Below are 15,780 nucleotides of genomic sequence, written 5' to 3'. Positions count from 1 at the left end.
ATGAAAGAGACTTGGTATATCTTTTGATCTCAACTCTTTACTTCAATTATGGTTAATTGTTATTAAGTGATGAGTTGTATTGGAGTATACCTTGTATTAAGATTGATATGGTTGGTACGATGTAGAATTAAAATGTATTGACTATGGTTTGTGAGGTGTTGGTTAATATGTAAATGTTGTAAGGATGGTGATAACTTACTAATGGGCTTTAATATGATGAGACTATATAAATATGCTAAACTCACATGTATTAATTGTAATGTAAGTACTATACTCTTCCAATTCATACTATGATATGATGATGATGATTATACAAGGGACAGACCCGATTACATACATTAAGCTATAATGATTAATAAAGGTATTAAAGACATTTCAAAAATGGACTTAGCTTAGCAGCGAGTGAACTTTACAATGTGAGGTGTTGATTTTCCATAAAGGTAGATTCACCTTATAGTTCAACAGGAGGTGTTGACTCCCCTATGAGGAATACTCATGCTATGGATTCCCATAACATGAGGCTCCAATTGCCAAGTATCATGTAGAGAGTTCAAACCTATCTCCTAGTTCTTGAACTATGTTGCCCCCATATGAAGACTAGCTAGTGGATGTACCTAGAAATCAATGTTTATGTTTGAGTTTACTTTGGACGGTATACCACCTTCCATCGGCGTAAGGTTTTATAACACCGAATTCCACAGTAAGATCTTGTTGTGTATGTCAGTTAATGCAAGTGTTCCATAAACTAAAATGAAGTAATGAAGTACAAACAAACTAGGCTGACTTGAGAGGTTTCACTTAGATTCGGAAGGGGTATGGGACTCTACCTATGCCTTGCACTATATTTCCTTGAGCGAAACCTTAAGAGGATACTCGTATGTAGGTATATGCTTATAATTGTATATGATATGTATATAATGATCTTAGAAATTAATGAGATACTATGATTATTGGTTTCTTTTATGAGTAGGTGTTCGGTCTCTAATTCCAAAGTATGATAATATGTCTTAATTTTCATGCTATGTGAAGTTGATTATTGGTCATGATTTTTTTCCGATTTACTTCATTGAGTAAGGTTATGGAGCTTTGCTTGATCATTCCTGTAGTTAACTTAATACTGGTTCATGGGTAATTTTGTTTCTTTTGTTATGTTTTAATGAACTATTATCCATGTATGTTGATATTTAACTTGATGATAGAGTTGCCTTGAATGTCTTAAATTATGTGATATGCATCTGGACTTGATTAGACATAGTATTGTCTGTCTTGTGATGTACATGATTTTGACTTGATTAATATGTTTTATTTATTGGTATGGTCTTCTTGAATGTGGATAAGGCTTTTCAAAGTAAATTACATACCTTAATGAATTTTCCCTTTCTTTGTATGATATTTTGATGTATGTTCATATGGTCTGCTACTTAGTACAAGTGGTTTACTAACCCCGTTTTCTCCCTTTTCCCAAACATTTTAGGTTTGGGTAGTTGAAATGCTTTTGGGATGACTTTTAGTGAATACATGGTATTCGCACTATTCCAAGTTGCGCAGGTTCTTACTTCTCGAGGGGAATGTCAATGTCAAGCTAATGAAGTTGTTTTATTTTTATGAATCTTATGTTCTTTCCTTATAATTTGAATACTTAACATTGTATAACCTAAATGTGACCTTATTACTTTTATGTATGGGATATCACCAATTGATATAATCATGTTTTGTTGGTTTATGAGATGAGACAACAAAATAAGACTATGTTATATTTTATATATCTATGTTTAATAAAAGTAGAAGACTATATAATCTTTATATAAGAAGGGTCTATGTATATACGATATAAATAGTACGTGTGTGTAGGGTTATATATAAACCTCAATATAGAAGTAATTAAAAAGTTTTGAAAAATTCAGTTTTTAGCCAATGAATGTAATGATGTAAGATAAGAGGCTAGTCTCATTCCTCAAAATGCACGACGACTCCAGTTACGTCTAAGGGTTGCTCCCCGGATGTTACAGGAACATCAACGTGAACGTCAATGTGAAGGTCAAAGTGAACGTCAATGTCAGCTTGATCGTCAATGTGAACTTCAACATCAGCGTGAACTTCACTCTAAACATCAAGGTGAACATCAACGTAAACGTCAGCATGAATGTCGACTTGAACATAAACATGAATGTAAATGTGAATGTGAATGTCAACATGAACAACAACGTCAACGTAAATATCAGCTTGAATGTCAATGCAAAAATTAGAGTGACCGACAATGTCAACATCAACATCAATGAGAACGTCAATGTCGACGTAAACCTCAACATCAACTTATATGTGAACGTTAACGTGATGTCCATATCAAAGTAAATGTAAACACCAATGTGAACGACAAGGTGAACTTGAACGTCAAAATGAATGTGAGCGTCAACATCAATGTAAACATGAACGAAAATATTAACATTAACATGACTTTTAATGTGAACGTAAATGTCAACGTAATAGTTAATGTTATTGTGAACATCTATGTGAAGGTCAACATGAACGTAAATGTCAATGTGAACGTGAACTTCAACGTCAAAGTCAATGTGAACACGAACATGAACATCAATGTGAACGTTAATGTGAACGTTCACTTTAGCATGAATGTCAATGTTAACATAAACTTAAACATCAACATGAATTTAAAATCAATGTCAAGGTAAATGTCATCTTGAATGTCAACCTAAATATTATAAGGAACACCTAAATGAACATAAATGTCAATCAAATCATCAATATCAATGTAAATACCAACATGCACGTCCACGTGAATGTCAACATAACATCAACTTGAATGTCAACGTGAACGTGAATGTCGAATTAAACATGAACGTCAATGTCAACATCAACATCAACATTAACGTAAACATCAACATAAACCTCAACGTGAATATCATTGTGAACATGAAGGTCAACCTAAACATCAATGTTAATGTCAATGTAAACATCAACATCAACGTCAATGTAAACATCAATATGAACATCAACATAAATGTGAATGTGAACATCCAAATGAACGTGAACGCAAATGTAAACTTGATTCAGGGTCAACAACAAGGTGAACATCAACATCAACGTTAATATAATGCGAATATCTAGTACTTTCAAAACTTCATCAATGAACCCTTATGGGTCCTCTTCCACCTTCAAACCTAACAAAGTAGAGGGATTCATCCTTGTGAAATCCCTATTTTTAAAGAGGTAGTACTAGCATTGGTGTTCACTTGAACTCTAGCATTACTGGAAACTTGGGTATCCATCACTTGAGTCAAGATATGTATGGCCGACCTTATATCAACATTAGAAATATTCCTTTCTTCATAGGAAATTGAGGAACTTGTATTGTAACCGCCTCATTCATATTCTTGTCTCCGCTCCTTTGACCATTGTTCCTCCTTGTATTAATTGTTTATAATCACAAAAAAAGGATTACAAGAAAAAACTAAATAGAGGTAAGACTCTTAGGCACAACTAAGGAATACCAAAAGAGTCGAAGTTCCTAAGCATCATATAGTCTCTTATTCTTAAGTGTGATGCGCTTCACAATTATTAATAAGAGCCTACATAGATGTGGTTTCGTGACACATCAATCCTATGATTTAGTAATGTAATGCTCTGATACCAAGTTAGTAACAATACATTGTACACCCTAGTCATTACTACCATCGTTGTCCTCGAAGAGGACTACGATAGGCCTCTTAGAATTCTTCATCACATTTCATAGGTAAAAAGTGCGGAAAAATTAAAACTTTTCCATATAACGAAATATAGTTAGTCTTCTCGTATATAGCATATGGGGTTCACATAGGCCCCTCTCTTGTAAAGCTTCTCAGTTAATATTTAACAACAACATAGAATAATAGTTTGTCTTACATTTAACCATCTAATAAATGAATCACGATAGTTTTCACATATCCTTTAGTCTTTTATAATATGCCCATATAGGCAACAATGAAGTCTTAACATGAAAATGGAATAATTATTCCTAAACATAGACAGAACTAATAAGGCTTGATAAATAGTTCTATCCTCCAAACTCATGAGGACTCACCAATTTATATAGGATAGAGCCAAGTCTTATTCTTCAGTTACCGCGCATCTCCTCGATGGTCAGAACCTAAAATGTGTGATGAAAAAGGGAGAAATATTAGTTAGTACAACACAGATGTACTAACTATGGTCCCCATGCATAAAAATCATTATTGCATGAGAAAAGACACAATCTATTCAAAACCACGCTTTCTATAAATTTAACTTAACATGTATATATAAGAACTATAACAAGTAAATTGAACATAATAGCAACCCAACATGTTGATCACCCTAGCAATACTTGTGCAATGTTCAAGATAGAACCCTATAATCTTATACAAGGCTAAGTACCACATTAAGCAACCCACTTAATACTTCAAACATATTTTCATAACATGCTTATTCGTAAATACTTACTCATAACATTTAAACTTAACCATATTATTTATCTTAATCATAACATAACACTACAAGAACCATCCCTTAGGATCCCACATGTGCAATGAGTAAGAGAAGTCCCATACCCTCCCTCACCTTATGTAGTAACCTTCAATACAACCCTAATAATAGTTCACATTCATACTTTTTTTATTACTTTTACATTAGGGAAAGAAGTGTTATAGCCGACATGAGACTATGTGAGCTACATGAAACTCATTGTTTTACCCCCACACAAAAAATAAAGAGTTAACACTTGCCTAAGTTGTAACAATTGGTACCTAGCTATCTAGGTGGATCCACTAAGCTAGAATTCTTGGTGGGCACATATTTAAAGGTCAAAGAGATTGTTGTTAGAAACGTTCACTTACTAAGGTGTCACCTCCATCTTATTTACATGCCCTTTTGGTTCTAAGAAAATGTTACATTTAGTAATTGTCAAACTCATTATAAAATATCACATTAGTCTCCTATAGATACCTATGTGAACATCTTATCATAATAGTTGATAGGTATTCAAAGGTGAGAACTACTCTTTCACTTAGAAACCACAAACGAGTAAATCTTTCACTTAACAGTTTATTATAATCATGAGAAACTACTTTCAGTCATATCATATTCATATAATAACATACATACATAATTCTTGTTTAATTCAATGCCTTATGGTTAAGAATGAGGAATTTCTAGCATCAACATCACAAATATAGGTTAGACATAGGAGCATTACTATCTAAGTAACTCATAATTCAAAATTGAATCCAAGAAGAACAAATCAACATCCCTCTTTGTCCCTTCAAAGAACCTTCATAATTCAATTACAAAAAATACATAACCAATTGCATAAGCAAAGTAAATTCAAAAAGTAATTAAATAAATTAAAACAGTGTAGTACATCTACATATTCATAATCTTCACAATCACCATATTAGTTCATGATTTTCATGAAATTAGGGAAACGACATGGTCCTAGAGAAATGACATACTAAATCATCAACTAACTATCAGTATATACTTAAACAATCTTATTTTATCACAGTTAACCACAATTGCTTCATAATTTTATTTTTCAAATAAGACCCATGTGTAGAAGAAAAACCATGATTTGGGGAATTTAGAAATCATCTTTTTGAAGGACCTCTTGGGGAAAAAATTCCAAACTTGAAATAAATCATACTTTAGATATGATAAAGACACGAAATTTGGTTGGAAAATTGAAGGCTTGACCTTCTCAGTGGAGCTCTAGTAGTCTTCAATGTACCCCACCAATACAAGCTCTTATTCATTGGGGAAAAAAATATCACAACCCTACTACGACAATCCATACAAGCATAACAACTATGAAGCCAGTCCATGCAAAGAATAACATCAAAATCATGCATTGGTAACTCAACCAAGTCTGCACACAAAGTCTTATTACATACAACTATTAGGAAATCCTTGTATAATCAATAGTTCTTACATTTTCTCCTAAAGGTGTACTAACAACTATAGGATAATGCAGAACTTCAAGCGATATATCAAAAGTTAGAGAAAGTAAAGGAGTTAAAAAGGAAAGAGTAGACCCAGGATCAAGTAAAGTATAAACGTAAGTTGAGAAAACATGCAGCATACCTATGACCATGTTAGCGGACTTCTCCTACTCCTCCCTACCTTTCAGGGCGTAGAAATTGTTCCTCTTAAGAGGCTCGGCATCCGCTGCACCCTGTGAATTAGTCCTAGGTGGAGGATTATCTCCAACCTGACCCCTATTTATTAGGCAGTCCTTAACCATGTGCCCGCTCTTACCGCAACCGAATAAGGAATTAGTGCCCTATCTTCACTCTCCACTGTGAGCACAACCACAGTTAGCACAGTTCTTTCTGGGACACTGCATCTAATATTCATTACCTTTTTGGGCTCGGGTCTGTCTCTTCTAGGTGTTGTACTCCTCAGAATGTTAGAGCTCCATGAACTCTATTGCCCCTTTTTAAATCTGGGCTTCTCACAGATGCCAAAGTTGTTCATGTTGCCCCCCCCCCCACCATTGGAATGACCTTCCTGATTATGAGACATAGGCCTCCTATCATCACGAATGACCCTCTTCTTCCTGTTGTCCTCTACATGTTGGACATGCACCATAAAACCAAGAGAGGTCCATATTATTGTGAAGAATCGCAAATCGACAATCCTCTTCCAGATCTACGGATTCCTCTAAGGAACCTACTCATATCAACCCTCCATTTTTATACAAGGGAATTTGCATACCTGGATAGTTTAACAAACAATAGGGAATACTCCATTAATGTCATTGATCCCTGTTAAGGTTACTAAACTCCTCAACCTTAACCTCCCTCATCTCCATGGGAAGCATCTCTCAAGGAAGGCTGTCTTAAAAAGATTCGAAGTGATCGAAACTCCGCCAAACGATTGGCTATCCTACAACATCTTCCACAAAGTCTGTGCAACGTACTTAAGCTTATCGTAAACCAACTTAGCTCTCTCTGTATCTGTGGCCCCCATTGCCACCAAAATCATTTGTACCTTGTCTACAAACTCATGGGGATCTTTTAAGGTCTTCGACCTTGTGAAAATAGGAGGATTCATCCTCGTGAATTCTTGTAGCATTCAGCCATGCTAGGAACCGGTGGGTTTTCCCTTTGAACATTGTGCTAGTTGACCTGGTCAGTCATGTCCTGGGCTTGCATAGTTATGGCATGTGCCAACAGGGTTAGAGATGCTTGCACCTCCGCATCATTCAACCCAGGGTTCAATGGCATAGCCACTCCTTCAACTGGAGCCTGGGGTGGAACCTGATTGACCCCAGTAGATGCTTCTCCTCTCCTCTAACCAATGGTTCTCCTAGAATTTATTCTCTTAAAACAACAAGTATTGATGTTCAAAATGCTCGTAACATCAAGAAATCATAAAATAGGAAAAGGCACGATGAGATTATAAGAACGAAAATTTTCCTATGCATTAAGAAGTCTCTAATTCAGGATAGTGGTGCACATCACTACCAGGACTTAGAAACTACTCAATGTGGTTAATGTGAACTTATTATCTTCAGAATTTAACCTAGTTCTCTGATACCAACTTTGTCACGACTGAATTTAGATCCCAGACAAGACAGGCGTCTTTGACCTCTTAGAGGTTGCAAACAAGCATACATACGTCATCGTTACGTCATCTAGGTTAATTTTAGCTGAAATTTGAACTTTTTATTACTTAACATTCATGTACTTTTTGACCCTCTAAACTACATTTCACCTATTTAATGTCTTTTACACGTTTTAGACTCAATACAAGCCTCCGAAACCTTCATCAAACCTAGGGACATTGACTAGTTCAATTTAGCTAGTTTTCGGACACCAAGACTTTTCTTTTATTCTATGGCCTGAATACTTCTCAAACAAATTACTCACACAAATTTATGCCTAAAATGATCATTATACAACATATTACTCACTAGTATTAGTCATGGAAATTATGGGGTGTTACATATGAGAACGTCAATGTGAATGTCAACTTGAACATAAACGTCATCTGGAAAATCTTTGTAAACATCAGCATGTATGTCAATATCAACGTCAACATAAACATGAACGTCAACATCAACGTCAACGTCAAAATCTATGTGAACATAACCGTCAATGTCAATGTGAAAGTAAATGTAAACATTAACATGACATCAACGTCAATGTGAACGTTAACATCCATGTAAATGACAACATAAACATAAACATAAATCTAAATGTAAACATCAATATCAACATAAACATCAACGTCAATATCAATGTAAGTATCAACGTGAATCTCAACATGAATGTGAACATGAACATCAACTTCAATTTAAACGTCAACATGAACCTCAATGTAAACTTCAACGTCAACGTCAATGTGAATTTCAATATATAGGTGAACATCAACGTTTTTGTTAACATGAAAGTCAACGTAAATATGAATGTCAATGTCAATGTGTATTTAAACGTCAATATTAACGTAAACATCAATGTCAACGTCAACGTGAGCCTCAATGTCAATGTGAGCTTTAACGTCAAGGTGAATGTCAACATAAATTTAAACTTCAACGTCAACGTCAACATAAATTTTAACGTGAACATGAACATGTACATAAACATAAAAGTCAAGTTGAACGTCACCATAAATATCATCATTAACATCGACATTAATACAAACGTTAACGTCATTATAATGATAACATCAAATTAATTGTCAACGTGAACGTCAATGTGAACATCAACATGAACATCAACAGAAACTTGAACGTGAATGTCAATATGAACAAGAATGTGCATGTGAACATTAATTTGTACATCTAAGTGAATGTCAATATTAATGTCAGTATTGATGTTAATGTGAATGTCAACGTCAATCTAAATTTAAATGTGAACATGTACTTGAACGTCATCTTCAATGTGAACATCAATGTAAATGTAAACTTGAATGTCAACATGAACATTAATGTAAATGTTAACCTAAATGTCAGCTTGAAGTCAACGCTAACATCGGTGTGAAAATTAACATCAACGTCAATGTGAACGTCAACGTGCATGTAAACATCAATGTCAAGAACACATCAACGTAAATGTAAACGTTAGCATAAACATGAATGTGAACATGAATGTCAATGTGAACGTAAACATACACCTAAACGACAATGTCAACGTCTACCTTAGTGTCAATGTTAACGTATACAACGACAGGAACATTAATGTAAACATCAAATTGAACGACAACGTGAATGTAAAAGTTGACTTTAACGTCAATGTGAAAATGGAAGTCAATATCTATGTGAATTTAAATGTGAACGTCAACGTGAATGTGAATGTTAATGTAAACATGAATTAAACTTTAACTTCATCGTCAATATCCACATGAACTCATTTTTAACGTCCATGTGAACGTCAACATAAACGTCAATGTAAACGTCAACATGAACATGGATATCAATGTTAACATAAACGTGAACAGAAACATGAACATGAATGTGATATTCAACGTGACCGTCAAAGTAAACGTCAATGTTTATGTGAACATCAACATGAATGTCAACTTGAACGTCAAAGTGAACGCCAACTTGAATGTCAGCATAAACGTCAATGTAGACGTAAATGTCAATGATAACATAAATGTCAACTTGAAAATTAATGTAAAAAACAACATGAACGTCAATGTCAATGTTAACATCAACATGAATGTCAATATAAACGTCAACATCAATGGGAACGTCAATATCAATGTTGAGGTGAACTTAAATTTCAATGTCATCCTAAATATCAGTTTGCAAATCAATGTAAACATCAGCATGGACGTCAATGTGAATGTTAATGTCTATGTAAATGTCAACATCTACATTAATGTGAATGTTAACGTGTATGTCAACATCAACATCAATATAATCATCAACATGGAACGTCAATGTGAACATGAATGTCAATGTCAATGTGAACAAAAATGTGTATGTCAATGTGAACATTAACATGAACGTGAACTTCAACATGAACATCAATGTACACGTAAAATTGAACGTGAACATCAACATAAACGTCAATGTCAATGTCAATGTCTATGTAAATTTCAACGTAAATATAAATATGTAAACGTGAATTCACCATCAATGAGAACATCAACATCGCCATGAATTTAATGTAAAGGTCAACGCGAACGTCAGAATAAACGTTAATGTAAACTTTAACGTTAACATGATCATAAACTTGAAAAAATAAATCAATGTAAATGTTAATTGCATTATAAATGTCAACTTGAACATCAACGTAATCATAAGCGTAAATGTAAATGTCAACGTCAACGTCAATATCAATGTCAATGTAAACATCAACATAAATATCAACGTCAATGTCAACCTAAATGTCAATGTCAACGTCAATGTTAATGTGAGCAAAAAATAAAAATCAACATAAACGTCAATGTGAACATAAACATCAACGTAAATGTGAACATCAACATCAACGTAAATGTGACGTGAACATCAATGTAATTATGAATGTTAATATCAATGTAAATGTGAAGGTGAACATCAACGCGTAAATCTGAAAATTAACGTCAACATAAATGTGGACGTGAACGTAAACGTCAACATGAAAGTCAATGTGAACGTCAACGAGAACGTGAATGTGAACGTCAATGTATTACTTGAATGTTAACATGAATATGAACGTTAACATAAATGTCAACGTCTATGTGAACATAAATGTCAACATCAACGTGAATGTGAAGGTGAATTCAACGTCAAAGAGTGTCATATTTGGAGATAAACAGCTAGATGCGACCGACGTTGTCGTCCACTCAAAGGACTCAGACAAGCCCTTAGCATTTGTCGTAACATATCATTAGTTAAAATGTGAAAAAAATAAAAACATTTAAACATACTAAGTGAAGTATACTTAGATCTCTAACATAAAATCTTAGTAAGGCTTTTCACATATTAACATGATAGCATACATACGATATTCTAAAATATGGTTCATATAAAACCATCTAAAGAGTAAAAATTGGACTTAGCCAATAAAATGTCGATATGCCTTATAGGCCTTAATACAATATAATCCAAAGTACATAAACGGAATAAAAAGTAATCTTAAAACGACTAAAGTATTCATAAGCTAGAATAATGAAAGATAGAATCCCCGAACATGAGGACCTACCTACAATTGGAGAAAGAGTTCTAAGCTTCATCAATCGACCTTCTTAATATTCAATGGCCTACATTTGTTTTAAAATAAATTAAGGGGTTAGTACACCACATGTATTAAGTATGGGTACATGCACATAAATATTTAAGAACATGCATGATAAAAGACCATTTCTTTAGAAAACATTCTAAGTAATTAAAAGCCTTAATGTACATACAATACACCATATAAGGAAAAAAATAAGAACAACATAATGCATGATCATAACCAAATACATACCATCATAAAATGTATTTACATTACTTTTTTCAATAGTGAATATAAACTTAACATACAAAACCCATAGCAATGATCTCATCTCAATTCTACAAGTGCTATCATCATGTGAAGACCCATAACCCCACATAATAAAGTAAACAATATAGGTGACAATAAGAAATGCTTTACTTCATACGACTTACATCATATGTAGTCATCGTCACATAAAACAACATAGATCATTTAATGTTCACTAAGATAGAAAACATCATATATACATTTAAAATGAAAATCTTTAAGTTTTCGTATTCTTCCTCAAGCTTCTCTTGTTCTTCAATGAAGTTTGAAAAGAGAGTGTTATTGAGAGAGATGAGATGGATTTGTTTAGTATATTTTGCAGTGTGTGAAAATGTTCTAAAACTGACCTAAAATCTTTATAAAGTCGTCCCCTAAAATACTCTAAGGTCATTTCACTTAAATTGGTCTCTTTGTAAATTTAAGTTTACATAAAAATGATGCGGACGAATTCGAAAAGTTGCAGCGCATCGTGGGGTCAATTTCACATTTATTTTTTAAAATCCGAGTTGAGAAAGAGAACCTCACGGAGAATTCGTGTCCCAAGGGAACCTTTGGTCCTCGACGTGATTACTTCGCTTCACGCTGCAGCCCTCAAATTCCTTGCTACGCACAGGCTGCTTTGGCAGCCTGCTCGCCCATGTTCGGGTCCTCCTACAGGACCCTTCGGGCGGTCCTTACTGGATGCTTCGACTCTTTTCAGTACATACTACCTATTTAAAGTATTTTTACATGTTTTGGACTTCATTTGACATTTTCAAACCTTCACCAAACATAGGGGTGTCAACTAGTTAAAATTAGCTTGTTTCCGAAACGATAAGATCTTTCTTTGTCATTTTGGCTTGAATATTTTCTAATTGAGTTCCTTATATGAATATGGTTCTGGAAGTTCATTTTAATCATTTTTACATAGCATAAACTCTACTCTAAGACATGGAACTTCCGGAGTGGTCCATTATCCCCCCTTAGGAAACATTTGTCCCTGAATGACACTAATATCTTTTGGAGGGTAAGGATAGACTTAATACTAGCAGCCCAACAAACAACACCATATAATCATAACATTACACATAGAAACTAAATTCATGAGGCACAACATATATTTATATGACATAATGAGGAACTACCTTCTCAACATTAACATGATCTCGAAATACATAAAAGAGTTACCATGCTATCATTCTTCTCAATATAACTACAAAACAGCAAAATCCCAAGAAGGAACATGCATACGTGCAACAAATGAGTAATATCAGGACCAAGGAGTGAGGGTTCACCAACAACAAACCATCCAACTGTAGACCTACATCATCTACCATAAAAAGCTTCAAAAGGTGCCATGGAGATACTTGAATGGTAATTATTGTTGAAGATGAACTCAATAAAGGGTAGGTGATTATCCTAATTTCCTTTAATATAAATCACACAGGCTCTTAACATATCTTCAGAGGTTTGAATGATAAATTCCGCTTCACAGTCTGTCTGAGGATGAAAAGAGATGGTAAGTCACTTGAGTACCTAAACCATTTTGAAAGGCTTTTCAATAATGAGAAGTGAATTGTCACCCTTATCCTAAAGGATGGACAAAAAAATCCCAGGAAGACCAACAATTTCGTTAATGTAGATTCTTGCATAATCTTGGGCAGTGTAAGTAGTCATCATGGGGATAAAGTTGGAAGATTTGGTCAACTTATCAATGATTACTCATATTCAATAGTTTTGCCTCTGTGTTTTCGAGGCGACCCAACAACAAAGTCCATATTGATGGATTTCCACTTCCAAGTAGGAACTGCATGATTTCGGTTAAACCACCCAAATTTAGATGCTCGACTTTGACATTTTAGCTATTTGGACACTTAGGAATAAAATCTGCTATGTTCCTCTTCAAACCATCCTACTAATAGACCTCCCTAAGTTCATGACAAGTTTGGTAGCACTTGGATGTATAGAATAACAAAAACTATGGGCTTCTTCGACATTTTGATTTATCAAATCCTGAACATTTAGTACACATAATCTCCCTTGCACTTAAGAACACAATCCACCCTTGGGAGACACCATCCCCCCCCCCCCAATGGAAGAATGACTCATTGAGCTTACCAAGTACCAATTCCTTCAAATCAATCAATAGATTATCAAGATGTTGCTTATACTTCACCTCAACCACTAATGATGAGTCTGAGTTCCAACCGCACACCTAAATGAGCCAACCTAAGAAAATCTTTCACAAGTTCTTTCTTCTCTTCTTTCACATGAGACACACTACCCATAGTGATATGACTCAAAGCATCTGCAACCACATTGGCCTTGCCAAGGTGGTATAGGAAACTCATGTCGTAATCTTTCAAAGGTTCAGACCATCTTCACTCTCACTGATCCAAATCCTTTTGTGTGAACACATATTGAAGACTTCTATGGTCATACACACGATAAAAATAATTACACCATAAATACGAGGAAAAAACTACAACCACTCACTCAAGGTAAGAAGTCTGATAATTCTTCTCATGAACATTGATTTGACTAGTAGCATAAGCAACGACCTTGCTATGTTTTATGAGGATACATCCCAAGCCCACTCTGGAAGCATCACAATACACTACAAAACGTTTATAACCCACTGGAAAGGTCAATCAATAAAGCGGTAATTTTATCTTTAAACTTTTGAAACCTTTCTCACAAGATTCCGATGCAACATCCCAACAGCACAACCTAGAAAATATGAACTCTCGGAGTGCGCCAGACGTACTTTAACCCTCAGTGGTCTTCTACAAGCCCTTTAGTATGGTTCATCGCATATTTACATATGAAAAGTAGTACAAAATTAAAAAATTTCACAATATTCAATAATTCATTAAAAATATCTTTCATATAAAATCCATAGGAAATGCTATGTTTTTTTGATCTAATATTAGACACAAGGGTAATGGAGACACAGGCCATACAATACGAATATAGAAATACCTAGTCTATTACAATACTTTAATTAATGAAAAAAAAGACATTTATACTTTTGAGCAAAATGAAAACATACTTCAACTTGCTTGAAATACTTTTAATATAACCTTAGCTCCCAAAAGAACGTTAACCAATGAATTACTTTAGAGATAAACAAAGGCATGGAATTAGTACAAACACATGTACTGGCATAATGCGTAAATATCATGGAAATGGATATTTTTTGGAAATATGCATCTTTTGATTTAAATATCATAATATAAGCATTATATCAAGACATACCTTTTTAGAAACACATAAGATAACACTTGAGCAATTCTTCACATTTTTAGAGAACCTTATATTAAACCCATGTCACATCATAGTGAATAATTAACTGTTACAGAGAAGTTTATCAACATTACAAGAAATACTTGTTAGGATGAAATCCTCTCATTAAAAGTTATCCTAATACTAACTTTAGAAAGACAAAGAGGCAATCCATACACCCTCTCTAGGCACACTTAAATGATCCTTAAGACCACCTATCATAAGATACACACTTACAATGTACCAAACATATGAACATGAGATCCTCCTACCAAAGGTGATCCTATGTTTCACTTGAGTGAGTTGTGAAGCGACCGCCCATATAATCTCTTCCACACACATAAGAGATCATATCGATTAAAATGTATAAAATCAAACTCACTTAATCCAACAACATACATATAATATGACATTCTCCCATCCAAAGGTTAAGAAAAGACTTACTAAAGTAAATAAATAATAGAATGTCCATGTTTGACCTCTCCAAGATTACCTAGTAATACATAGGTCAACCTAAGATTTGATCATGACCACTTAATCAACCACTTCCGTAACTAGAGTCATTCTTATGACTTATCTAGGTAATATACAAAGTGACCATTCCCATGTCCCCTTCATACCTTTACTTGAAAACCCTTTTCTACACTATATAAGTTCTTATCATTTAACATGCATGCTAAATAATGTCATAGAATCATTTAGTTCATTTAAGAAACCTAAAAAAATAAAAAAGAACATTCAAGTTATGGTCATTGAGAAGACCTAGGGACTCTCAATAAAATCTTCAAAGCCTATTGTGCAATGTCTAGATAGCGTCCCATACTACCACTTAAACATCATAGAACTTATCTAATGCTATTATGTATCCCATATGATGAGAATAGGAAATAAACGACATAGACCATGGTAGCAAAGATTGGAATCCGGAGTTATAACCTACTCCGATGGAGGGTGTTCAACTTGCCAACGGTTGAACTTAGACACATCCCATGTAGGTACATGGTAAGGAATACGAAGGGTTATATTTGTA

The 15,780-nt window shown here is 34.2% G+C and overlaps 1 protein-coding gene across 1 annotated transcript; it reads right to left on the bottom strand.

Annotated features, from left to right (window-relative positions):
* Positions 1-7,145: 7,145 nt before the first annotated feature.
* On the bottom strand, positions 7,146-12,125 carry LOC138349269 (uncharacterized). Its single transcript, XM_069299588.1, has 6 exons — positions 12,098-12,125; positions 10,480-10,547; positions 9,905-10,361; positions 9,337-9,747; positions 7,985-8,106; positions 7,146-7,319 (listed from the first exon to the last, which is right to left on the bottom strand). The coding sequence occupies exons 1-6, from the start codon at positions 12,123-12,125 to the stop codon at positions 7,146-7,148; spliced, it is 1,260 nt and encodes a 419-aa protein (XP_069155689.1).
* Between the last annotated feature and the right edge of the window lie 3,655 nt (positions 12,126-15,780).

This window comes from Solanum lycopersicum, chromosome 6 (assembly GCF_036512215.1).
Source record: "Solanum lycopersicum chromosome 6, SLM_r2.1".
In the NCBI taxonomy this organism is placed as follows: Eukaryota; Viridiplantae; Streptophyta; class Magnoliopsida; order Solanales; family Solanaceae; genus Solanum; species Solanum lycopersicum.
This window is presented reverse-complemented; position numbering and strand designations above follow the sequence as displayed.

Coding starts and splice junctions, on each gene's coding strand:
- LOC138349269 (XM_069299588.1), bottom strand. CDS start 12,125: ATGGGCGAGCAGGCTGCCAAAGCAGCCT. Junction 10,548..12,097: donor GCAGGCTGCCAAAGCAGCCT/GTGCGTAGCAAG, acceptor GTTAATTTTCAG/ATTTACGCGTTGATGTTCAC. Junction 8,107..9,336: donor GAAGTTAAAGTTTAATTCAT/GTTTACATTAAC, acceptor ATGTTCACATAG/ATTTTGACGTTGACGTTGAT.